Below are 27,486 nucleotides of genomic sequence, written 5' to 3'. Positions count from 1 at the left end.
AAAATGCGTGATGCAGCTGCCAAACAACTATATGGGTACAATTGTGAGGTAGACAGGATTCTCGCTTTAAGAGGAGCACCAGTCTGTTGGTGCTTCATGGAATTACACAGCTTGAGGCATGGGGATGAAGGCAGAATGCTGGACTAGTTCATCTCTGTTTCTCTGACCAAAACAATCAGAAGGCAGTTTACAAGATGACACACCTATTATAAATCTTGTACATTCTATATTGAGCACTTAGTTTGCCAGTTTCATTAAGGAGAGGAAATGATACGGTTAACACACAAATTACATCAGAGATGAAACATGAGTTAATTCAAATTGTAAACTTTCACTAATTAGGCATACTTAGCAATCAGACTTGAACTGTTTCATTTTTGTCCCAGTAGCTTAAATATCATTGATCATCAAAATACTTCATAATCTTTAGAATTCTGTCCATTTATTTTCTTTTTCTCCTTTATTTAAGACAGGGTGGCAAAGAGCTCATGTCTAGTCTGGCAGTCACAGGACCCTCAAAATCTCTAGTACACTTACTGAAGCCCTTAATCTTTGGATGACAACAAAAGAAAATAAGAAAAATCTTCGCAAATGCAAAGTGAACATGCAGAGTCGATACAGAAAAGAGCCAAAGGAGACGTGATTATGTAAACTAAGCACTTGTTTGATCACTGTACCAGGCATTTCCAAAAACTAAAAAAGTCACAATTCTCTGTATAGATAAAACAATAATTTTAAGAGCCAAGGGGAGAACACATTCATTAATCCAATAAACATCCATCTATTTAGAGAACTCACATAATTCAATTATATGGATTCACAGAACACACTCATTATAAATTAAACAATTTGTACTATATTAACAGTTTTGATGTAGCACTAATTGATAATAATTGTCTAAACTAACTCCCCAATGTTAGCGATCACTTGAACATCCTAATGGCAATTAAAAGATGATGTTATAAATTAGTGATTCCAATAAAAGACCAGATTTGAATCATTAAACTCAATAAACTCAAATGTAAGCAATTAATCAATGTATCTAAGTTAAATTATTGTAAATTTAAATAAATAGACCAATATTTTAGTTAATGACAGACATTATGAAGCTGTGAACGTATACTTAAAATCAGTAAGGCATTAATGGGAATCTGATCATTAATGAGCCAGACATTAAGCGGTTCTGTTAACATGTTACTCTTAGTGATCAATCCATTGAGTTATATTACTCTTTTTAACTTACAGTTGTCATTCATGCGCGTCAGAGGATCTTCTCACAGGCTCTGTCAAAGTATGTAATAACACTCCTTGATGAGAAGAGGCGTTATCACTAACATTGCCATCTCCTTCTCTAACCACACTGCCAAAAAACCACCCAGTGAGGGCATCTGACTCCACTCCTTCTGTTTCACTCTCCATAAAAGTTCGGGCTTCCCAGAAGGAGGTGCCATTTTTTGCAAGAGCATCCCACCAGACAGAGCTCCCAAGAAACTGACCGAGCACCAGTGGCTAACTAGCTGATTTATTTAGTTTATTTCAGCCTGAGTATCTGGAGGGTTAGTACACCCAAGAGCATTTATTTTTGTTAGACTTACAGACATTAAATGGGAAGGCCCGGTTGGTGCCCCAAATGTGTCTTTTTTTGGAGCTGCTGTTACTGCACCCAGCCATGCAGCATATAATGCAGAATATTAATGAAATACTATTTCCCTGTTAACTAAAGGCATACTGTTTGGATTCAGAATTCATTATTTCGTTAATTCTACTGTCATAATTACTTTAATGCAGATGGCCATCAGTCCCAGAATTCTGAGGTTGAAGTCCACCCTGGTTTTGTATTTGACACACAGTATGTACATCCTCCCTTTGTTTTTCTCCAAAAGACATGTATGCTAAGTTAAACTAATTAGTAACTGTTGATTAGCTCCATATGAGTGAGTATGGCTATCTGCATGAGGTTGCTCTATGACTTCATGCCGCCAGGATGGGTTCCACTCATCTCAAATAAATAAAACTATATCAGGCTAGTTAACAAAAAGATGGATTAAACAGTTGGCTTGTCTGAGAATAAAGGAGCTGATGTTTTTCTCAAATATCTCAAGTAACCTACTGATATCTACATCATCCAGCTTAATAAAAGGACAAGTATCTGTCTGTGTGTGCGCGTCTGAGTTTCCATTCTGTTGCTAGTGTTAGAAAGAAAAATGTAAAAATACGCAAATCATGTTGAAGAAAGGTAAATAAATAAATAATACTAGAATTACCAAATGAACTGTAAAAAAAGGAAAACTGGTCTTATTGGCCTATTCTGTTGTCTGACATTATACACCGGCAGCAACAGCGTGGTAGCGAATTTAACCCGCTCGGGCTACATGAACGATGTTTATAGCTGAAACACTAGTGATTGATAACTTTACATGATGGGCAATGGATGAGTGAAAATAACAATAAATTGAGGCACAGGTCCACCAAAAACCTTGACACCACTAGATTAGAGTCGATAAACCAGGCCAATGTGGTAGCAACCACTGTTGCATTTTCCCTGCAAAGTTCTCTGTATCTGTGGCGGGTTCAACAAGCGATGCTGTGAGGAAGCAAAAAAGAACAGGCAGCTCTATTTATCTGAAGAGGAAAAAAATTCTGCAAGAGAAAGTGTCATAGCAGATGTGTATTGTTATATCACACCAAATGGACAAGCCATACATCAAACAAAAAACATACTGTATGGTCTATGTTGATTCATTAGATTTCAACCCATCTTCAATGGGTAGGACAGTTAGTGAGTATATATTCTAGTAGCTGCAGGACAGAATTTAAATAACTAGGCAATATAAATTTGATAAATTGCAAAACATACTAAAGATTTATTAATACTTCCATATATACTTGCGGATAAGTTCTCTCGCGGAGAGGTTGGGATTTGATTTTATCGTATAATTTCTGGTATTTTATAATGTCGGTCGTATAAGTCGAATGCGGAAATCTCACGCTATTGGTCCAAGAGATTATGATGTGCTAACGCCCACCTGAGATTGTGACCACGGAGCACACTGCTTTTTTTTTCTATGTGGGTGCGGCAATGCGCTGTATCATTGCGTGTGCTCCTAACCTCTCTCTGTCTCTATTGTGCCTACATGACCACACAGTAACACCCGAACTATCCCGAAGCAACATTTGCACTGATTTGTGTTTTTTGTATCTCACACCTTCATACACCTTTATCATAAGAGCATCCCTTATCTACGATGGAGCGTTCAATCAGAAGAAAATATGAAGCTGGTTTTAAATTAAACGTCGTTGACGTAGTGAAAGAAATTGGTAACTGCACTGCTGCAACAAAACTTGATGCATCTGAGAAACTGTGGCGAGATTGGAGGAGGCAGGAAGATGTAAAAAAAAAAATCAAGTCTCTCATTTTTGAACGGGCATATAAGTCGAGGTCTGATTTTATGATTGATTTTTCGGGATTCAAGACACGAGTTATATGCAAGTATATACGGTAATCAAATAATGAAATGTTTTTACTCTGATAACTCACATAAAATGCGGATGATTAATTAATTAAATAAATATGGACCTGATGATTAATTAATGTTAGAGAATAATTCATGTCAAAGATCTTAATCAGATGTCTACATCACAAAACATTGACCTTTAATAAGATACTGTAACTAATATAAAATAAGCATGAAAACTTGCACAACGCTTGATTAATCAGATTATATTAATATGACAATACTTGTAACCTGCTGATGAACAATTGATATTATCACACAATTTGAACCTAATACTTCATAAAATATGCTATTAATATTCTTAATATTATTGACCTAATAATTACATTTTCTTACTTTTGATGATTTTTATAAAACACCAGCAATTAAATAAGATGATATGACCCTGCTAGCTCACTCAACACTATGATGAATAAGTAATGAGATTATATTAATCGCATAACTAAATCGCAACATGCGGTTATCTAATTAAAATGATGATATTACCCTGACAATGCTTGCACCATAACAATGATTTATTTATTGGCCAATATTAGTCTGCTAGCTCAGACTTCTGGATGCAGTTTAGTTGCTGAGCTAGTGTTGATCACGTCCTGAGCAGACAATTTATTGTTTTCTCTCAGTGTCATTTCATAACTCTTATTCAAGTGTTTCTTACTAATAAATAATATGATCTTGTGACAGCACGTTTGAAGCACGGCTATAAATAGGCTAATTGGTTTCCCTTGTGTTACTGCCCAATGTTCATTAATTCATTATGCTGTAATGGCAGAGAGCCCCCAGGCATCTCTCCTCTTTTGGAATAATGCCAAGGAGTCCAAAATAATCAAATATGTGCTGTGTGTTGTTTGAAACTACACACACACAGAAGTGATGAACAAAAGGATAAAATAAACAAACCAAAGAGAAATCCCACAGCCTCATTGTGCCTTACAATACAGGCTATGCCTCCCTTGTCTGAGAAGTGGGGTAGCTCTTCCTCTTCCTCACCTCTCATCTCTCACACTGCTCTTTCTGCATCTCTGGCCTCCACCCATCATGCCAGATTGTAATTCTGTAATTTCTAGAAGAGAGAATCCTTTAAACCCCTTTCCTCTATGTGAAGTCTCCGCATTGCTTCCTGGATCAGGAGCAGTTCTAAAACTTCTCACAACTACCTTAATGGTGTGTCTTCTGGTGCCTCCAGAGACCACAGTAGCCCTAAATCCTGGACTATCTCTAAAGGCCAGTTCTCTATGCAGTGTCTGGACTGCCCACATGCACCATACATCAGGAGGACACTAATTTTCCTTAGTGGGATCTCACTGCTGTGACCTGCCAGGCCAGAAAAGTTGTGCCATAGTCAACAGTGTGCCCCTGCTAAACCCTGAGGTCCTTTCTGTGCAATGAATATTTGTAGGACCTCCAGTAGTTTCCTGGCAATTGCTTTGGATAACTTTTTCACTCCTTTCACCCTTAGACTTGTTACCTCTGTAGCACCGCTCACAATGACAGTGACAACTACCTACATAAAGTGCATATACATGCATGCTGAGGATCTCCATCCCTCCACCCCATATGTGTTTCTTTCACTCTCTTGCATATCTGGAACCCCATACCTCTATATTAGGCCTTTCTTCTGCTGCTTTTACTCTGCTGCAGACTTAGAATATGTTTTGCTTCACACTACCTTGAAGAGTTTAAGTAGAAGATACAGTAACTGCTACTTGAGTGATTACAGCTTTTAATTGCTAAGCCACTATAATTCGTACACGCTATTCTGCTGATTGTGCGTCTTGGAATACAGTCCACATACCAGGCGATGTAATTTCCAACCCATTCCAGTGTTATAAATGTCACCAAACTTCTCTCTAATGGGTCACTAATCTCAAAATGAGGTGCCTGTGGACTGAGCCCCTCTCTTCGTTCCTTCCTAAGCTGAGCCCCAATGCTCCCTGATAGCAGGATTCTCTATTTGCTGTGTGACTCTGCTGGCAGCTGCTTTGCTCTCCAGGGATTAAATATGATAATTTACTAATGTGGTATTATGCCTAGCAGAATGGATTAAGATTAGACCTAGTCTGGGGTCATTAGGTTTCCAGAACTCAATGGATATGTTTGTCTAAGGTGAAGGGCACAGAATTCCAGCCTTCCAAAACCACATTTTTTGTTTTTGCTATCAGGGACAGGGATCCCACAATAGCCACCGGCTGTTCACCATGAGAAAGATCACATACGAGGCGATGCCTCCTCATCAGCAGCTCTAGATTACATCCTGACCTCAAAAAGATTTAAAAGACATCAAGAACTCCACAGTTCTAGAGATTCAGCAGGCTGACTTTGTCCCACACCTATCCCCAGACCTGATCCTGGCTCTAGGCATTACTTCAGCATTATCCTATTCCTTATGGTTTGAGCCCAGGTCTTCTACTTACCTTTACTACTACACAGGCATTTTCCAAATATTCTTCACACACTTGCTTTGACTCAGCAGTTATGGTAAAAGGGTTATACTAAGCAAAGGTACCAGTCCAGTAAGAACCACATAGATTAGTTACACTAACTAGAAAGACTGCCAGATATGAGGGTGACAGAGCAGTGACCATTGCCCAGTAACTGAACACATTGCAACACTGGCCAAGCTGATAGCTCACAAAGCTCAAATTCCAGCCAGATATAAACAATGGTACCACATCAGAACATCAGAACTATTGTGATGAAAACAAGTCACTCAGCCCAATAAGCTTGTCCGTCCTACTCACTAAGAATGTCCAAGATAACATCAAGTCAAGACTGAAAGGTCTCTACAGTCATCCTCTCTACCACACTTCTTGGTAATTTATTCCATATGTCTATAATTATTTAAAGTAAAAGAAAACATTTTGTCTGTGTCCTTAAAAGGTTTCCAACTGTGTCCTCATGTTTAAAAGTAACAGTTGGGACCCACTATACTAATCCCTTTCACGATTTTAAACACTTCAATCATGTCCAGTTTGTAAGTTGAAATTTATAATTACAGGTGAGGTCCCACTGAGAATGACAAGTTAGACCACTGCTGCTGACTCAGACCAGGCCTGATCAAGCATGTTGATCCTCAGTCTGACCATCACAGATCAGAAATACCAGATCCAAGAACAGGAATCACAGCTCAGTGACCAATCATTAAGTTAATAGAGACCTAGACCTCAGGGACTGTTCATGAGTCTAGATCAATGATACCAATTCAGTACAGAAATACCGGACATGAGTTCAGGCATCACAGTCCAATAACCAATCAGAAAGCTCAAAGGGATCAGCCACATTTAGACTAACTCTTAACAGTGTCCTCAAAGTCATTGTCTTCACCGCAGATTTCCTCACGTGTGCTCCTAATTAGAATTCTGAGGAGACACACGCACAGACATTAGCACACTGTGTACGATGTGCTATACTGCACCTTTATTCGGTCCCCGGTCCTCTGATAGAGGAGGGGAGGTGGAGAAGAAGAAAGAGATGGCAAGAAAACGAGTTCTTAGAGGACACCTGATTGAAACAGTCACAACAGAGTGGGATGAGGGGTCAGAAATGCAGGTCTTACTGAACAGTGCTCTGCTGTATCGGCACTCATGGATCCTGCAGCTGCTGACTTTTGACCTTTCATTCAAATGTAAAACAAAAGCGAATAAACACAAAGCTCCGCGAGGTGTGCGGGTGTGCACAAGCACAGGGCTCTGTGCGTGTACATCTGTGTGTGAAAGAAACGCACTTGAAAGTTTGGATAGACAGGCCACCATTGAGTGACAGGCAGGCATAGACATCAGCACCCCCACCACGCTATTGGAGAGGATGTGATGACACTTTGATTAGCGGGAAGCGACGAGTGCGCGCTGGAGAACGATCACAGCTGCCTAATCTGCCTGGCAACATCACACAACCCTGAGCGCTTGCACCACGTGGCTCTTCCTGGCCCCTTGAGGCAGGACTGTGGAGATGCCAGTCAAGGGTGCGGGTACAACGGGGAAAGGATGTGGAAGGGGGGTGGGGGGGGGTGCTGAGGGAACAGGCGGCCATCAATAGCCTTGAATTTATTTCCTTAATCCTATTATCTGCAGGGCCATCCCACTTCTTCATGGGGCGTCTCTATCTTCTATCACACTGTTTCTCTCAGTGCAGAGTGAGAGCCTGGGGGCAAACTGAAAGAGCTGGAGGATTCTTTCACATCGTTCTAGTAATGAGAACGTGGTTATGAGATTCCCAATGCTACCAGTGGGGTGCTCTCACACCTGAAGGAAGGACAGCACACTGCTGGGGATGAAGGCCCAATAGTTTACAAAAAGGCCTGCTATATGTAAGTCCTTACTGGGATGTCTCTTGAGGGGCACCCATAGAGGAATTACATTTGTGGTGCAAATGGGGCTTCAGAAGTGAATAAGGGGACGCTTGCTCATATTAGTCATGCTACCCTTTGGGGGAAGTACTTAACAAGAGGGACTGAAGTGGAACAAAGGTTCATTTAGTTAATTGATGGTGAAGGAACCCGGAGAAATGAAGAACAGACAGTAAGTTTGTTGGATGAGAAGGACAAACTGAGAGCTAGCCTGCCTGTTGCATTCTCTAAGAATGTGACAAATGATCTTTAAAACTCTAACAGGGGCTCAAAGCCAAACTTGGGCCCATACCCAAATTCCACAGACTCAAGGAATGGTATACTGAGAATATTGAAGAGCAGGAAGCAACATGCACCCCCCCTTCCAAAATCAATGACAAGTTTGGCTGCTTTTGTCTGCCTGCAGCTGCTTGGCTCCAGTCTTGTCCTCCTGCTCCTTTGAAAGAAGGTCAAAGGCCGGACAGTTAACAAGGCTTGGTCCCCTGCTGCTGACCTTGACCCCTAGTGATCAATGAAGTAAAGGAAGGCGCCTCTGATCACCACACCCCTGATTTACTGAGCTTTGACAAACTCACACCATAAACTCCTATTTGTCCCCTAGACCGTGTCCCACTTGACTCTATTACTTTTTAGCAGAGTATAGCCACCTTTGAATTCAAAGACACAATATTTGGTTACCCACCAAAAATCAAGAAAATGTTTTTCCCACAACCAGTCCAAGGGATGGAATGAAAATGCCCAGGCTATAAAAAACAGTGAGCTTCATTAACCTCAGATGAGATTTATGGAAGCAATGATGATGAGCTTGCCTTGAGTTTGTCAATGGTAAATGATCTGGAACTGAGCTTAAATATGAATTGTGGTGCCAAGCAGGCCACTCAGAGCTACAGCCAACCCTCATTTATTGTTGTCATCTTGCCAAATGAGCTGAAGTGGGCTCAAAATTGATTAGAAGGCTTGGTAAGCCTAGATGACCTAATAAGAGAGACATGTTGACTGGGAAGGGCCACTTTGAGGTTACATTTATGCCAAGTGGCCTCAAATCAAAATCATTAAAAAAATGTCCAAGCTAACTTTTGGTTTATTTATGTTAAGTCTAATGAAATGAGCTTGGATTTCACTAACTGTGATGGCCTTGGACTTGTCTTCTATGAAGTCACAAGTATTGATTTGTATGTTGGTCCTGTGACTGTCACCTATAGGTACAATCTTAGTTACCCCTGCTTACTAGCACAGCCATGTTCCAAATTAGGTCAGCACCAAGTAGTCTGAATAATCTGAGCCATAATTCAATGTGGACTTGGCGGTGATGGGCTCTGGTGACATTCTTGCCAAAAGTACTGAATGATCTCAATATGGGAACCAATTAGGTAGAAGGACCCAGGCTAGAATTAAATGAACTCTGGCTAGTTTGGAACAAGGGTGGCACAGTGGGTAATATTATTGCCTCATGGCTCCAGCATTCCGGGTCCAATTCTTGTTCCTAGATGTTGCAAGTGTAGAGTTTATATAATATATCGATAAAGTATTTTCTAATGAATCTGATTTTCCTCTCTAAAGATGTGGGCATGTGCAAATTAAGTTGATTGGCAATTCTAAAAATGGCCTGAGGAGGTGGAGGTGGTGTATGTATGTGAGCGGCACCCTGTTCATGTCTCCTGCCTTGCACCCAGTACTGCCTGGATTAGCTGCTACCCCACACTCCTAAACTGGATTATGTGGGCTGGAGAAATAGATTGTGGCTGAAATGAATGCCAAGGCATGAGTGATGATGGGTCCAGGGCTACTTTCATGGTAGGTTGAGTTGAGCTGGTCCCATGGAAATTGGGCTAAGATTAGGTTTAATTGCTGAAAATTATATTGATTTAGGCAGGGTGGGAAAGTGAGGCAGCAGGTGGTGTAGAGGACAGCATTACCACCTTGCAATACTTGGTCCCTGATTCAGTTAGCTTCCATTTGCCTGCCTTGTGAAGTCCAAAGACCCACCATCAGGTAGATGGCTGACCCTAAACTTGACATTGTAAAAGACCATGGTCTCTTGAAAGATGGAGCTTTGCATTGGGTTGGTGAAAATGAAAGGAGAGGTGAACAGATGTGTAGGAGAATGGATGGATGAATGGACATACCGCTAAATAACACTCTTTTTAGCTGGGCTCACATCCCTGCCAAACATAGCTTAGCATTCGCTATTTACCATGGCTACCACTAAAGGTTTCTGCCAGCCCTTAATGATGCTTTCGTGATGGACATCTGATTACAGTGGCAAATATCCGTCCGTTATCAACAGAAACCTGACTGGAGATCAAAACATCTGTCTGTCTGTTCTAGATCGGCTCTGGGAACGCACTACAAACACGAACAGAACTGCAAGAATAGGCTAAAGCTCGTTTCTAGGCAAACGATCGAGGCCGGACTCGAGGCGAGGCTGCTCTGCAGTGCGGGGGAGCAACGGGTGTCCAGCTGCTGACGAGATGCTACGGAATGTGTACTAATTACCTCAGATCCCCACGCCCTACAATCTTTTAAATTATTTATTCTCATTAGTTACCGACCAGCGATTAGAGTAGTGTCTCCCCTCCCTGACAGCACAGATGCATCGGGTCGCTTACCTTCAGCGCCTAAAGGTGCGAAGCTGAGGGCAAAGAAGCAGAGCAGCAACAGTAACGGCGGCAGCCTCCAACATCCCGGGCACAAGCACCTCTCAGTCCTTCCCATCCTGAGTAGATGAAGCAGCTCCTCACCAAGAAACAAGAAGCTCCTGACCAGGTGTTTCCTTTGTGAGCGCCACGGTAGATCCTCTAGCCTCTGAATTCCCACATGGTAGATCAACATAAAACAAATGAAGCGCGTTTTGGTGCTGCTCCTTCAAATCACATAGCCAAACGTCCTGGGCTGTTACGGCGCCGCCACAAATCGCGCAGCACAGCCGAATGAAAAGAGCGCAGCGCCAGGAGTGCGAGAAGCTCAGTTTTGCTCTCGTTGTCGTCCTCCTCGTCCTCCTCCTCCTCCTCCTCTAATCTCTTCAGCGATGAGCAGAAGCCCCCACCCCACCCCCTTGCCCTCCCACAGCCTGCCTCTTTAGCTCTTTTATTTTATTGAAATAAATCGCAATTCATTTCACTCGGGTAGGATCATCCCTTTGCACGGCACAGACAGCATTACAATAATCGCTTTACAATTTCTTTTTTTTTTTCATTGAGACGCTGTGTGTGTTTGTTTGAGACAAAGAGAGCGCCTCTTTTTCTTGACCTAGATTATGTATGTTTTTAAAAATGTCCCTTTCCCGGAAAAGGCCAGTCATTTTTCAAACTCGCGAACATCTAAAGCTCGCACATGGGCTTCAGAGCACAACCTGCAGCCGGCTCCGCTATTCTTCTCATTTAAATTTGATGGGGACCCAGGGGTGCCATCCGGTCTTTTAAGCAAGTAAACCATATCACCCCTCACCACCGGCGTGACTCCACAGCAATATGGGGCACGGAGCGGGGGGTGGGATTTAACTGTCTGATCATCGAGGGCATCCGAAACGAAAAACTGGGTCAAGGTGCCCCCGCGCACCCCCCGATGAGAAGGCGTTCCTGCAATTAGGATACGAGCCTGTTGATCAACAAGACACTTGTGAAGAGGAGGAGGAGGAGGAGGAGGACATGCGAGTTTATAGACAGCTGGCAAAAAAAAATCTCTTAATTACCAAAGGTTTTTGAAAACGAAGGGCACCAACTCTCCGCTTATACAATGCGAGCACTGAATTGCAGGGTTGCTTTAACATGCACCAATTCATTTGCGGGTGTACCTTTACTTAAAGTCACATCAGTTCGTACTTTATCAACATTTGGATTTCATTATATTAAAATTCGCGGTTAACATCATGCTTTTTAAAAGACAGCGTCATTTCATATCGAGAGCAACTGACCATCAATTAATTTAAAGTTGCCTGCCATTTTTAATACCGTATGTACTGTATAGGGTGGTCCAGATCTAATTATGCAATTTTCATTACACTATAACTTATCAAGTTTATTGCATAGAGAATTCACAACTGAATGGAGGACAAGTGGGGCATTACATGGAAAATCAGTGAATTAATTCAATGTAAGTCCATTTTCGTTTATTACAAGATATTTTGAACAATTCTTTTGTCTTGTATTGTTTTCCTGCATTGCATTAAAAGTTGCATAATTAAATCTGGACCACCCTGTACAGTACTTGTTTACTGCTGGGCTTAAAAATGCACAGATTGCTGGATCAATCCCTTTTAAGTGAATTAAGGACTCATTTACTTTTACACCTATTTACTTGGGAGACTCTTTTATCCAAAGTGACTTAAAGAGGTAAACACAGTTGAGTAACATCAGTCTAGGGCCTGCAAGTGTGGTAGGACAAGTAACAAAAGATGATTGCCACAAGTGAAAATATGTAATATCTCATACATTTACAATTCTGGACTAACAATTGATAAAGCAGTTAATGTAACAACAAAACAACCAACAATACGAAAGATCACAGAGTATTATTTTAATCTCAATTGATTAGACAGATATTCAACAGATAGGGTTTCAATTGCTTCTTCAATACAATGAGGGAGTCAGCAGTATGGATGGAGGTGGGTACCTCGTTCCACCAACTAGGATCTACACAGGAAAAGAGTCTGGACTGAGACTTGATACCACGCAGAGGCGGCATCACCAGACGCTCTTACCTGGCAGACCTGATTGGGGGGGAAAGGAGCAACAAAACTTCACCAATGTTTCCATTTACTAAGGTGCTGACCCACTGATTACTCTGTAGGCAAGCATCAAGGGTTTGAACTTAATGCATGCTGCTTCAGGGAGCCAATGTAGTGACCTGAAGAGAGAAGTGACAGGTGCCTGTCTTGGCTGGTTAAACACAAGATGGGCTGTTGCATTCTGGACCATCTGCATCACTTTGATAGCATATGCAGGTACTCAGCTAGACGTGAGATGCAGTAGTCCAGATGTGGCAGGACCAAAGCCTGGACCAGAAACTGTGCTGCTTATTTTGTCAGATAATATCTGATCTTGTGGATGTTGTGCAGCGTGAGCCTCCATAAATTAGAAACAATAGAATTCTGGTCAGATAAAGATGGCTGTTCATCAGTCACCACCCCAAAGTTACATAATGACTTGGCAGATGTTAGCAATAGTGAGCCATGTTGTACAGAGATGTGGAGATGAGCAGACTGGCTAGCCAGGATTACAAGAAGCTTGGGTTTTCACAAGTTGAGCTGTAGATGGTGGCCCTTGACCCAGGGTTGAGATATTAGTAAGACATTCAGAGACTCTAGCTGACACCATGTTGTCCTCAAGATGGAACAAAAGGTACAGCTGTGTATCGTCAGCATAACACTGATAAGAGAACCTATAGAACTGAATGATGGAGCTCAGTGAGGAGGTGTACAGAGAGAAGAGGAGAGGACCCAGCACCAATCCTTGGGGTACCCCATGTGCATGTCTGGTGTACCCTTGGCAACTATCCTCACCAGGACACACTGCCTGAGATGTAGGACTCAAACCATCTGAGAGCAGTCAGAGATGGTGGCAAGAAGGATGTCATGGTTGACTGTGTTAAAGGTAGAGGAGAGATCAATAAGGATAAGCTCAGGCAAATCGTAGCTGGTCAACTACAATCAGAATTGAATTGAAGGCCTTTATTGTCATTGTAAAATAATTACAACAAAATTACGAGTGCCTTTCTAACTAGGTACAAAAAACAAAGACAACACTACTTTTTGTGAAACATAACCAATGCTACAACACATAATACAAGCAAGGAGAGCCATCTCAGTCAAGTGGTTCCTCTTGAAGCTGGACTAATAGTTACTGGTATCATTTATTCGCTAATTCCATGAACAACATTTGTGCACATGTCAGGGACAAACCTTAATAGATAATTATTAAAATAATTCAACAATCCATCCATTTTCTAGCCTGCAACTCAACAACCAGTTGGGGTTTGCTTAGAGCCGGTGTCTTTCCCCACTAGATTTTTGACTAATAATAAATCAGTGACCAATAAAGTAATCAGCTATCCAGATTTGTGAAATTTTGTGAGGATAAAATGAATAGAAAAAAAGATTCAGAGGCAGAAATCTACCATAGTGAACTTTTAATTGTCATGTTTTCATTTAGGCTTTGAAGGAAATTACTATCTGTTTTCATGGGTTTGGTTGGTTATTGTTTCATTGATATAAATTTAGAATTAATTGTCATTTTAATTTGGACACTTTATCTTAATATATGCTTTCAATTAATCAATAATCATCAAATAAACAAACTTTATATTGAGGATAAAATTATTCAAAGTTATAACCACGCTGAAAAGGAAAGAAGGTTAAAGACACAACATTTTGGCTGTACATCTTTCATCAGTTGTGAGACTGAAAAGGAAAGAACAAGTAAAATATAAAAGGGAAGAAGAGGACAAAGACAAGGTGAGAAAAAGCTGCCATTAAAGACGATTTAGGGAGAGCTTAAAAAATTAGTCAGCCATTAAAACCTCGAGAAATATGTGATTCCAGGCTGAGAATGATCTTCTCCTGGTTTTCTTTGAAAAGTGTCTTTGAAGCCCAGTGAAAGAACACAAACAGAGAGATCATTGTGTCTATCATCAGGGGATGTTAAGTGATCTACAACAGGCTCTGTAGGGTCTTTAATTTTAACAGCTTGAACCATTAAAAGCTCTGTGAGTCGTCTCCTTGTTCCACCTATCTAGATGGCCTGACACCTCCTACAAGAAATGAAGTAAATAAGATTTTTAGACTAGCAAGAGATCCCTTGTTCAGTCAGTCAGTCATTGTCCAAAACTGCTATATCCTAACACAGGGGTCTACTGGAGCCAACTCAGGGCGCAAGGCAGAAACAAACCCCGGGCAGGGCGCCAGCCCACTGCAGGGCACACACACCCACACACACACCAAGGACAATTTAGGATTGCCAATGCACCTAACCTGCATGTCCTTGGACGGTGGGAGGAAACCCACGCAGACACAGGGAGAACATGCAAACTCCATGCAGAGAGGACCCGGGAAGCAAACCCGGGTGTCCTAACTGCGAGGCAGCAGTGCTACCACTGCACCACCGTGCTGCCTGACCCCTTGTTTTATATTAAATTTACCAGAGGGAGCAGATACCAGGGTATTGTTGGTGACATATTTGAAAGTGACACAACAGCTTCTATTGAAGTTGAAAGTGCCTGGTGCAGGATGTGGCACTTCTCTGTGTAGTGAGCTGAAGATGAGAAGTTTGCACAAGTCAGGTGGTCGACAGAAGGGAGGGTTAGGAAATGTCAACTTTATTTATATAGTACATTTAAAACAACATCAGAATGCTGTGGCCAAAGTGCTTTACAATGATAGAATTAAAGAAAAACATACAATTAACATGAATAATATAAATAGAAATAAAATACATGAAACATAAATAAAATAAATAATAAATAGAAGTAATGTTTTATAATCACAATGAGGAAACCATCAGTATTACTGAAGGTCACGGAATACAAGTGAATAGAAATGAGTTTTTAATCTTGTTTTGAACAGTTCAATTGTAGACGACTCCTTTATGTGATGAGGTAAAGAGTTCCACAGGTAAGGAGCAGCAGCTGCAAAAGGCCTGTCCCCCTTAGTTTTACACTTGGTACCAGGGACAACAAGAGGCACCTGTGGAACCAATAGAGTGGAAATGGGAAGAGCAGCTGGGCGAAGGATTCATTATTTGTTGTTCATCCTATACTGTTAAAAAAGTGGTTCTTTAATGGCACTTTATGTTTCTTTACTTGGTTGTATGGTTCTTTGTAGTACTATTGCTTGATGAAGCACTTTTTCATCCAGGGTAATGTTCTTTTCATATGAAGTTGGTTCTTTATGCTTTAAAAAACTTTCTAATATGTAGAAAAACTGAAATCTTTAATGTATGGTGGGCTACCTAGCAGGACACTAACTGATTAAGAAAACCTGGAATTAGCCTGTGTTATTGGAAGCAGCAAGAGTCGTTTAAAAATCATGACCTACTGGTATTTTACAAGTCTCTAACCATTAAGTCGTGGTTATTTACTCTATGGAGCCTGTTACATATCTAAATGAATAAATGGTAATTCTGGAGCTTTCATGTGGATGAGTCTTTTAAGAACAAAAAATGATTCCCATATGGCATCGCTTGGAAGAAACATTCTGGCATTTTTATTTTCAACATTGTATAGAGGATGTTATGAAGTCCACTCACGGTTTGACTGAGGGCCCCATAAACATTGTGAGAAGTGTATTCTCTATTAATGAGCTCCTCATTCTGAATACTTTATTACAGAGGTCAACCTCATCACTGCAGGCAAAGACGGCTTTAGGGGTGTGTAGGGCCTAGGGCTGACCAACCCCACACAGGGCGGGTTACGTCAAACACTGTTACCGGTATATGTGGACTGTATAAACTTGTGCTTAAAATTAATAAAAGTAATGTTAACATACACTGGATTTTCTCATTACAGTATTCAGCTAAATTTTTGCAAGATAACACGCAGACTTTATCAAAATATAACTGGAGAATATAACTTGACAAATCCACTCGAATGGGACACGTGGACCTCAAAAGTGAGGCCCCCTTAGACATGGGCCTGGGGTGGTCGCTCCAGTTGCCACCCCTAAACCCGGCTCTTGACTGCTGGGGCAGCAAAGTCTAAGGAACTGTGACATAGGTGAAGAGATTATAGTATGTCAGGGTGGAAGGAGCTGTAGAGAAGGTAACTGTGTGAGTCAACTGGCTTATAACAGACAGAGGTTTTAAGTCCTTCATTGTTATATTAGACCGTCCATGACGAACACCATCACAGGTCATCATTCAAACAAATGGTAATAATACTAATGAAAAAGGAAGACAACAAAGTACAATGTTAATCTTTTTAGGTTTTTAGTAAATGGAAAAATGGCAAGTCAGGAACAAGACCAGATGGGATGTTTGTTCATCACAGAGCTCACTCACACGGGGTCAGTTAAGCAATTAGCCTAGCATGCACTTCTTTGGGATTTGTGGGAGAAACAGGGTACAAATGTACATTGCTAAAATAAAATAAGATTTAAAGGAATATTTCAGCTTCTAGTCTGTATTTAAAACTATAGCAAAAATAATTTCCTTACTTTCCCAGTGACAGAAGCAACTTCATCTTATTCTGGTCATACGGGTTGTAGATGACAAATAAATGAGCAGTTAGTAATAACGTCACCAACATTTACTAAAGTGTGGAAAGAGTTATGGGGTTGTTGATTAGTATGATAGCAATGTCTGAATGGAATCTTTGAGCTGCATCTCAAGATATGAAATGACCAGCCAAATTCAAATAAGGGTTCAATTTGGAGACCCTGGACAAGGGACTTATTTGGCCAAAGGTAACATTTTCTGAACATGATTTGGCCCGTAGGATGAACCACGGGGCCCCATACCCCAGACAACAACCTCAAAGACACAAGTTCTGGTTCAAATGAACACTTTTATTTTAACAGATACTTGTTCCAAACACTAATAAACTCATTCTCTTCTCTCTGTTCCACCTGTTTTGTGCCTTCCTTCTCAGTTGACTCCAATGTGCCTGGGGTGAGGCAGTGTGACTCTGTGTGCAGGACCTAGGAGTATTTTAGATGCTAGGACATCATAAGTAGGAAGCTCTTCCAGGTCAAGCAGAAGCCCAAGAGAGTAGGGACAGCCAATCCCTGCAGCTCCCTCTTGCAACACCCATGAATTCCAGCAGGTCTTCCCCATGGGACTATGATTCCGAGTTTACCTTGCAAGTGTGCGTATGGGTACCGCTGGCTGGGAATGAGAAGAGGGAGCACACACTCTTGGAAGGCTGTGTCCCCTTGTCCTTTCATTATGTAGGCCTCCCTGTCAGGTTGAACTCTTCATTCCAGTCCCCACCGGAACACCAGCATACCCATTTCTATTTTCATGCTAACATCTCATGTGTGCCTCCTGGCTGAAGCAGGGAATGCCCATACCTTTCTTTCTGGCCTCTCACTTTCGTGGTCTCCTGGCCACATAAGGAACCAGGGACTGTCCTGTGCGCACTTACCTGCCTGTGTCTCAGCTCCATACCTCAATGCTTGTCTTACCCCTGTCTTAAAAGCCTTATCTTTAACCTTTACCTTAATTCTTTAATTACACAACACTCCTGATACCTTCTTCCAATTTTTCCATCCACATCCACTAATTTTCCATATTGGGGAGTAAGGGGAACAAAGAAGAAGAAGTTAGATGTGGCAGAAATGAAAATGTTAAGATGGATGTGTAGAGTTACAGAAAAGGACAGAATAAGAAATGAGACAATCAGCGGTACAACAAAAGTGGGAGAGAGACCTATGAAAATAAATGAAAAAAGGATGAAGTGCTAATGGAGTGTGATGAGGAGCGACAATGAATGTGTGGGCAAAATATTGATGGGAATGGAAGTACAGAGGAAGAGCCTTAGCAGAGGTGGAATGGAATAAAGTGAAAGAAGACTGATCAAGCACATCAACCCCACAGAGAAGTGGGAAAGGACGAAGAAGGAGGAGTAGAAGAAGAAGGAGAAGGAAGAGAGAAGGAGAAGAAGAAGACTGAACCAGCATCCACCAGTGGATTTCAGCAGGTTTCATTGCCTGCTGCCCACAGAATTCTCACTATGTCACATTTTTCAACAGTGGTGCAATCAAGCAATATAGTGTCCATGTTCATTTGACCTTCGCTTCAACTAAACTAACAGCATAGTGTGTGTGTGTTTGAAATACCCATAAGCCATTGTGAACATGTTGTATTGTGCCAGCTACTATCTGTTGTGGTTACCTCATAATTTTCAAATTGCCTTCACTTTTTGATTGACTCTCATATACTGTATGTGGCACCCTTCACAGGTCACACTATTTCACAACACTGCATTCTTACAACTGCTAAATCCTGTTTAGGGGTGCAAGACCCAAAGACAATCCCAACAACACCGAAAGCATGGACAGCCACCCCACACACATACACTCACATTGGGGTGAATCTGGAAACACCAGTCAAGGTAAACTGTGCAAATTTAAGAAAAAAATCTGAACAAACACAACAAGATTGTGCAAACTCCACACAGACCACCCCTTCTTACAGGATGCTGGATGTGTGAGGTACTCTAAAGAATTGCCTTAGCTGTTTCACATAACTCATTCTCTCATTTGTGTTTAAGATGAAGCTATGGAATAATCTTTTGGTCCTTTTTGAATTTACTGTATTTTTGGGGACATTGACTGAGTGTGATTAAGCCTATGCAGGCCTCACAAAAGTGTTTCATCTTGAAAATGCAGGACTTCTTAGACCATACATCTGATTTCCAGCATTCTTCTAGTTAATTGTCTGGAGATCTAATCTGTCTTTTTTGTAAAGTGAGGTCATCCAATTGTGGTTCATATTTATTGTGATAACTACACACATTTTTTCAGGGTTTAGATCTCAGCAGGAGCTTTTAAATTTTAGCACAACTCATGCAAAGTGGCCAGACAGTTTGAGACCAATGCATTATCTGACACATCTTGAGCACGGGCAAGTGACCAGAAAAACTTCCTTTAAAGAAAAATCTTCAGGGGGAGAAGCCTGACTAGGATCGTTGCTTTGCCAGAAGATTCAGGAAATGCGTGGGAACGACAGGCTTGGTGACTGCATTTAATTCTCTCCTTATTGCTGGTTAGATGAAGTCTGTTAGGGAAAGTGAGCCATGTGTTCTGGCATGAGGGGGCTGTTACAGAGACTCCTGAAGACACAGCTGAACAAGTCGCAGGTCTGTCACAATGCCTGCAGCTCCTCGCTTTTACTGGTAAAACTGTTAGGGAAAGAAAAAACACAGACAGATAGCAAATAGCAGACATATGAAGTGGCACTCTGTGGTCATAAAAGCAGTGCCAGTCCACTGAAAGCCCTTCTGAATAGACATGCTGAGACAATGAACAGTCTTTGTATTTACTATTATTTAAGTAGAGGTCAGCGGTTTACTTAGGAGTAGCTATTGTCACGATGTTCAGAGCACTATGTTGGTTATATGCAAAATTCTGGAGAACTGAGACAGCAGACAACTGCAGAGGTATTTATGAGTCAATATCACCAGAAAGTTTTTTTACCATCTACACTCACCATGACATATGCAGCTACTTTGTAGCTGATGTGATGGACAGGTTGCACAGTATCAGTATTAGGTGCTCTTTTCAGAAAGGAGTTCACGAGTGGTCTACTCTCAGGGTTTGAGGGTAAGCTGGTAGAGCTCTGGTGCTCCCCTTTTATGAAAAAAAGACAGAAGCAACAAAGACCCGACCTGAGAATATCCATCACTGAGCTGCAGGGAGATGTTAAATATAAAATTGTGCTTCTCAAAACGGTCCATTAAGTCTGCACAGCAGAGGATAAATAAATTGGCCCAGGCAAGCATTAGGCAGCGGACAGAGGGTTTTGTGTTTGTATTGAGAAGCAAGGCAGTTGCCATCCATAAAGGGCAGTCTGTATAACCAGAAAGGGACACAAGGTGTCTCTTGTACTTAGTGAAATCCTTCTAACTTGTGTGAAGACTAAACAATGAGGTCAGGTTTTCAGTGCTTCCACTACCTCTCCAATGTGTGCATGTACAGCATGTCCTCTATCTGCACAGTAGGCCCAAGACTTCAGGCACTGACAACTGGAACCAGTTCTAAAAACTACAGTGGTGGTAGGGGTACAGGGTTTAGTATAGATAGATAGATAGATAGATAGATAGATAGATAGATAGATAGATAGATAGATAGATGTGAAAGGCACTAAATAGATAGATAAATAGATGTGAAAGGCACTATATTAAGATAGATAGATAGATAGATATATAGATAGATGTGAAAGGCACTAGATAGATAGATAGATAGATAGATAGATAGATAGATAGATAGATAGATAGATAGATAGATAGATAGATAGATAGATAGATAGATAGATAGATAGATAGATAGATAGATAGTGTCACAAGAACGAGACATGGACAGATAAAGAGTTGGGGCAGCCACCCGTATAATGTAGTATCCTGGCTGCAAAAGGTCGTTTTAGCAAAACAATTAGCACTGAGGTGCATTCAACTGAGTCCAGTACAAGACTGAGGAAACAAAGGAAAAGGGGCAGGTTTTAAAGGGGGAGACAGGTCATATGGATCTGGCACGTGGTCTTCCACTATTGGTTCATAGCCGGACGTGACATCAGAGGGACTGGAGCTGGTGTGGCCGACTTCCATTGACTCAGTCCCGGAAGTGATGTCAGGAGAGCCAGGTGAAATCCCCCGGGGATGGTCTACAGGCAAGGGAGAAAAAGAGTCAGTGCACTCTGCACACCCCGGCATGCCTCCGAACTGCCTTCACTCAAGCCCTTTAGCTGCCTCCCATGCGCACGTGTGTGACAATAGATAGATAGATAGATAGATAGATAGATAGATAGATAGATAGATAGATAGATAGATAGATAGATAGATAGATGTGAAAGGCACTACATAGATAGATAGATAGATAGATAGATAGATAGATAGATAGATAGATAGATAGATAGATAGATAGATCCCAACTTTTTTTCAACAGGTTGCAGGCCAGAAATACAGGAATGGATATAGATTAAAAAAATGAAATAAACTTGACCAGACACAACATGAAATGTCTTTGTTTCATACTGTCTGTTTTATTATCATTTTCCATATTGTCCCAACCTCTGATTTGGGGTTGTAGTTCATTGTCATTTGTACCCATGTCTTCTCCTCCCATCATCAATTGCTAGTGTTAGGATACACATTAAACTCGCAAATGCCATTAAAAAGTAAATTAAAAAGAAATAACAAATTAGAGTTAACCTTCACAACATCGTTGGGTCAAATGTGCCCATTTCTGTGTTTGAAATCAGTAAAAGCTTTACTTTGGCATGTCTTTTGGGTCAGTTGTAACCCAACATCGACTTTAATGGATTTTCAGCTGTTATTAGGGTGGTTTGTTTATTCACAACCCATAAAAATATCTAAACATCATTTTTTTCTCCTCAGACATGTAACAAGTTTTAGTAAAGTACTGCAGCTTTAGAAAAAGAAAAAAACTTTCAAAACTTCACACTTTTAATAAAGCTACTACACATTTTAAACTCTGCCATGTAGTACGAGTCATTTTGGACCTGCCATTGAGTTTCATGGTTTGTTTGTTTACAACCCATGAAAACACCCTAAATGTTAAGTCTTTAGCTACGAAATGTTTGTAAAACACCCAAAATTAGCAAAAAGCCAGATGTAACATTTTTGTGCAGCTGCTATACATTTTAAACACTGCCATGTCCTTCAAGTCACTTTTGACCCACCATACTGTGTACTTCAGCGGCTTGTAATCTTCATTTAATGTGGTTTGTTGGTTCACAACCCATCTTAAATAGACTCTTTTACCTCAGAAAAGTGACGTAACTTAACCAAAAGCAAAATGTTTTCCAAATGTATTTTTGTATGGCTGTTACATATTTTGAAAAGCACTGTGTCCTTTGGATCAGTTTTGAGCAACTGTTGACTTTAATAGATTTTAAGTTCATCAAATTCTTAAAATCCTTTCTAAAATATTTCAAATGTTATCTGTTCAAAAAATTAGGATCATCAATACCACAGGCTAATATGAAATAGGTTTGGTCTGAAAAATGTGATGTGCAGACCATCTAAACAAGGGTGTCAGAGTCGGGTCAAAAGAGACGCTTGATGATGTTGTGATTGTTGAATATTTAAAATAATGGCAAAAATCTTCATTTCCTTTGAAATAAATCTGCACTTATCAGAAAGCAAAATAAGAACAGGACAAGGGTCAGTTAAATAAACAATGAGAGCAGTTAAAGGTAAATATTTTGAAGTTGGATGGGATGAAGACCTGAAGCCATGGGTTGATATGTAGTTCCTGGACTGAACTTATAAGCCCTTCTAATAATGGGACTGTTACTGGGCAATGCAGGGGTACTCAAGATCACTCAGGGCAGTCGTAATAACACTAATTAGTGAACAGAATACCCAATTTGATCCAGAATAATTCTGGTTAAATTAGTGTAACGATTATTGTGGCTGCTGATTACATGCTGTTCCACTACAATTACAGCTCAGCTGATTTGAGAACTGAAGATTTGGAGAACTGCTTCAAGCTCCCTGTCCTATGGCAACAGTATCAGGAAATTATTCATTTTTCTTGTAAAACATAAAACAAACCTGTTCAGAAAATAGAAAACTAGTTTAATGACCTCTTTGTGCAGCATAATCAAGAGAAACCCTGTCAAGTAATTTTAAAAAACAGTGTTTGTATTTAATTATTGAAGGACAAAGGAAAAATAAAGAGAGCGGACAAAGAAATGAAGGCACAGAAAGGGGCAAAGCAAAGAGGGGTCAGAAAATGAGCAAAAGGAAGAACCCATATGTCTAAGAAGCAAGCTCCAAATCACAATATGAAGGTGAGAGAACAAAGGCTGACTTCTAATGTTTCCCTTACTAACTACAATTTCACAAAGATTTATTTGATTTAGAATTTCCAGAATCTTATATAAGATTGCCGTGCATCTCCATCTTAAATATGTGCTGGCTATGAAGCTGTGTGTCACCACATCCAGCGGTCACCAGGTAGCAATGCTGTAGGGGACTAACAATAATCTACAGCAGAGAGAGAGAGAGGGGTTGGCAGCATCTGCTGATTACAGAGCATTGTCACTCCCACCACATGACAAACCACCCGGATTGGGATCTGAGTGCAGCCATGGAATGGGTGACACCTCATAGTTTTTTTGCGGTGGCTGGAGTGCCAATCCTGCCACCAACCCCTAAGTTTTCCTTGCAAGTTGGACAACCTGCTTGCTGGGCTGGATGCAGATGAACGTTATGCCCAGGATGAAGCAACTGCAGGTCAAGGGCCCAACAGAGTAGAATCTGACATTTATGAGATTCGAACTGGCAACCTTCTGATTGCTGGCGTAGATCCCTAGCCTCAGAGACCACTCTGTCCAATCTACAGTAGCTGTTAAAAAAAAAGCACACACACAAAATGGCAGCATGGAAACATCACAAAGTATGATGAAGAAACATTTAAATTATAACTAAGAAAAATGTGCACCTCCAGTCCTCCCAAGATTGAGGTTCCATCCCAGCAGTTTACAAATACTAGCAGATGTGATGCCCAGTGCATGATGGAGCTGTTGCTGCATTCACATATTCAGAGTATTCGGGACTCCGAGTTGTGACATTTCACTTTCGCATTTCAGTTCATTCAGAAAGGTTTTCAGCCAATCTTTTATGACAAATACAAGGTTGCTGTTGATTTGTTACTTTGTCTACAAAAAAAGAGCTATTAAAGATTAAAGTAAATGTATTAAATGTGCTTTACTCCCTTTACTCCAAATGCAATTCAACCAAAATATGTCAATTCTACCTAACAGAATTATATGTTTTGATTTAAACAGTTAAAAATGCATTGCTTATGTTTCTGGTTGTACCCCAAACACTTAAAATGTGTGGACTCGGGGAAATTGGGGGCCGGTTTTAGAAAGCACCAAGGGGTCAGCGTAATCACGGTAGGAAAGGTACGTCTAATGTCCTCTACTGCACTGATGCAGACTGTGCTTCATGTGACTTTTCTTTTGCTTGCCCCATGAAAGTGTTGAATTTCAGTGCCTGACCTGCATGCCTGACATTACCCATTATGTTACTGTAGCCCACCACAGCACACGGCACAGTGACTTCCACATTTCTCCTGACATGAACATTAACAGTTGCTGCATTATGAACTGTGCTTAGGAGGCTAACATCTCCTTGTCCTTCCACTTAACTGCAATTATTTTGACACACAGGTACTGCACAATGCTGCAGCTTGATGCATTTACATGACCAGGGTTATCAGGCATATCACTGCAGTTTGGTTGTACAGAGCTCTATGCATCAGTTTTCATTTGAAGTAAAATCTCAAGCATTTCAAGTGTAGTGTCCAAACTGTCTGTCATTATACAGTTACCCTGGTCAAGTTAAGGGGCTGCCGGTGACAGCACACATGATGTATCAATGCTGTATTGACTGAACGTACCATCCCACTTGACCCCTCTGCCAGTGTAAAGTTTCAAATTCCAGAGTTTGCTTCGCACAGCATGTTTAACTTAATACCACATTGTGTCCATATGGACGCAATGCACTGTATCCACAATGGCAGCCTTCCTTTGTAACCCATGAGATTTTCATCACTACTTGCATCAGGATTAGCAACATACAGCTTCTGCATATTTTTGATGATCTCCTGATGTATATCCTACAGTTTGTACAGATTCAGTGCTGAGTGATGGCTTCATCATAGTCATCATCTATACTAATAAAAGGCAAAGCCCTCACTGACTGACTGACTGACTGACTGGCTGACTTACTCACTCACTCACTCACTGACTCCCTCACTCACTCATCACTAATTCTCCAACTTCCCGTGTAGGTGGAAGGCTGAAATTTGGCAGGCTCATTCCTTACAGCTTACTTACAAAAGTTAGGCAGGTTTCATTTCGAAATTCTACGCGTAACGGTCATAACTGGAACCTACTTTCATCCATATATACAGCCATAGCCTGTAGCTCGGTCGCTGTGTGAGGCGGAGTTGCATCCCGCATCATCAAGCCTCCCACGTAATTGAGTGCTTGCCCATATAAGGTAAATATTCGCTGGTGAATGACTGTGCTTAGCATATTAATAAGTGCAGCTACTGCGGAAACAAAGCAGGGTGTAAACCTTAAGTTTAAATTAAGTTCATAGACACGCTGCCACTGGCGTTTGCCATGCCTACGACGAATACGATATTCGCGAGATACAAGTTTAATGAGAATACGCAGGGTGTAAACAAAACTTTTGATCACTTTGTAAGGGAGTTAAAATTGCTGCAATGGAGTTAAAATTTCTGGTGAAGGACTGTGCTTATGCAAAAGAATAGGAAAGCCAGGTGTAAAGTTTAAGTTTAAATTAAGTTCATAGACACGCTGCCATTGGCGTTTGTCATGCTTAAGACGGATATGATATTTGCGAGATACAAGTTTACTGAGAGGACGCAGGGTATAAATGAGACTTCTGATCACTTTCTAATGGAGTTAAAATTGCTGGTGAAGGGCTGTGCTTATGCAAACGAAGATGAGATGGTCAGGGATAGAATAGTGTTTGGCACAAACTCAGCGAAAGTGCGAGAGAAACTTTTAAGTGCCGAGTCTGAGCTAAAATTAAATAAAGCCGTGGACATCGCAGGATCACACGAGATATTCATGAGATACAAGTTTAATGAGAAGACGCAGGGTATAAAGCCTCGATACTAAAGACCTGGCGAAGTCATGGAGAACATGGAAGGACGAGTTCAGATTATACACAGAACTTGCAATGCCAGAGGCAGAGGAAAACACTAAGGTCAGATTATTCCGTTATCTTATTGGAGAGAGCGGCAGAGAATTGTGTCAGGTGCTGACCGGTGATGTAAGACCTGATGAGTTAACCATGAGCTTGATGATACGTAAATTTGATGAACATTACAACCCGAAAATAAGCGAAACTGTAGAGAGGTTCAGATTTTTTTCAAGAAATCAGGTAAGGGGAGAAAATATAAACAACTACGTCACAGATCTGAGAGTGTTAGCAGGCACTTGCAATTTCGGGGAGATTAAAAGTTCCCTTATACGTGACCGAATTTTGTGCAGAACCAGTGATGCAAGTTTGCAACAAAGATAACTGAGAGAAGGCAAACTAACTTTAGAGAGGTGCATACAAATATGCAGAGCCACAGAACTGTCGAAGGAGAACAGCAGAACAGTCACACGGGCTTCCCTATTCTATACTTCTCAAAGTGCGTCTCTCTAAACCCTCATTATCATAAGGCTTAACAATCTTATTGTTACACCTTCTACGTGCACCCAACCATCCTTATTACGGAGTCCTCCTTGCTTTACTGCTGGCTGCTTCTTTCCATTCACCTTCCTAGCTCTTTATTTAAACAGTTTTCCTTCTTACTTTTCCGCTCCTTCGCTGTCTTCTCCCTTTTGTTCAAAATACGTGTCTCCTTGCCTTTTTACAGTCAGTTCCCCTTACGTCACACCATTGTATGTTTAGCAAGGACTCACAGGCCTAGTTTGCCCCCAATTCTTCTTAAACAGATATCCCACAGACGGTTAATTACTGGGACATAATCTCTAAAAGGAAGCACACAGCAGAAACAGTTAAAGGCACACAAAAAAAAAATTTGTGACAACCACTACAAGACGCTGTTGCTAAATACTCGCAAGAGATTCCACAAGAACATAGACACATTGCCGCTAAATATTCGCAGGAAAATCCACAAGTTAATACCAGGAATGCCTGTCAAACATCTTACATTCACGAGTAGCGATTTGGGTAGTGAACACTTCGATGAATGAAACCTGTTATCTTTACAATGGTTGACAAACACGGAATGTAACTTCAAAACAACACGTCCTCCAAATACGAACCTGATTGAAAGAAATAATGATAATCAAATCCTTGATGACAGCAACACTCATAACAGTGACAAAACAATTACATTGACAATCAGGTTATGTTATTTTTAAAATGTTCCCTTTTCTTTTCATAACTTCTTTA

At 40.9% G+C, this 27,486-nt stretch overlaps 1 protein-coding gene across 4 annotated transcripts in view; it reads right to left on the bottom strand.

Moving 5' to 3' along the window:
• The window catches only part of cspg5a (chondroitin sulfate proteoglycan 5a), a 50,890-nt gene extending 40,031 nt beyond the window's left edge, over nucleotides 1-10,859 (bottom strand). For all 4 annotated transcript variants that reach the window (XM_039736523.1, XM_039736524.1, XM_039736525.1 and 1 more), the window contains exon 1: nucleotides 10,470-10,859. In XM_039736523.1, the coding sequence (XP_039592457.1) occupies nucleotides 10,470-10,692 (223 nt within the window). In that variant the 5' untranslated portion in view covers nucleotides 10,693-10,859. The remainder of the gene's footprint in view (nucleotides 1-10,469) is intronic.
• Between the last annotated feature and the right edge of the window lie 16,627 nt (nucleotides 10,860-27,486).

This window comes from Polypterus senegalus, chromosome 15, assembly GCF_016835505.1.
Source record: "Polypterus senegalus isolate Bchr_013 chromosome 15, ASM1683550v1, whole genome shotgun sequence".
In the NCBI taxonomy this organism is placed as follows: Eukaryota; Metazoa; Chordata; class Cladistia; order Polypteriformes; family Polypteridae; genus Polypterus; species Polypterus senegalus.
Note: the sequence above shows the minus strand (reverse complement) of the source record. Positions and strands in the feature narration are given on the sequence as shown.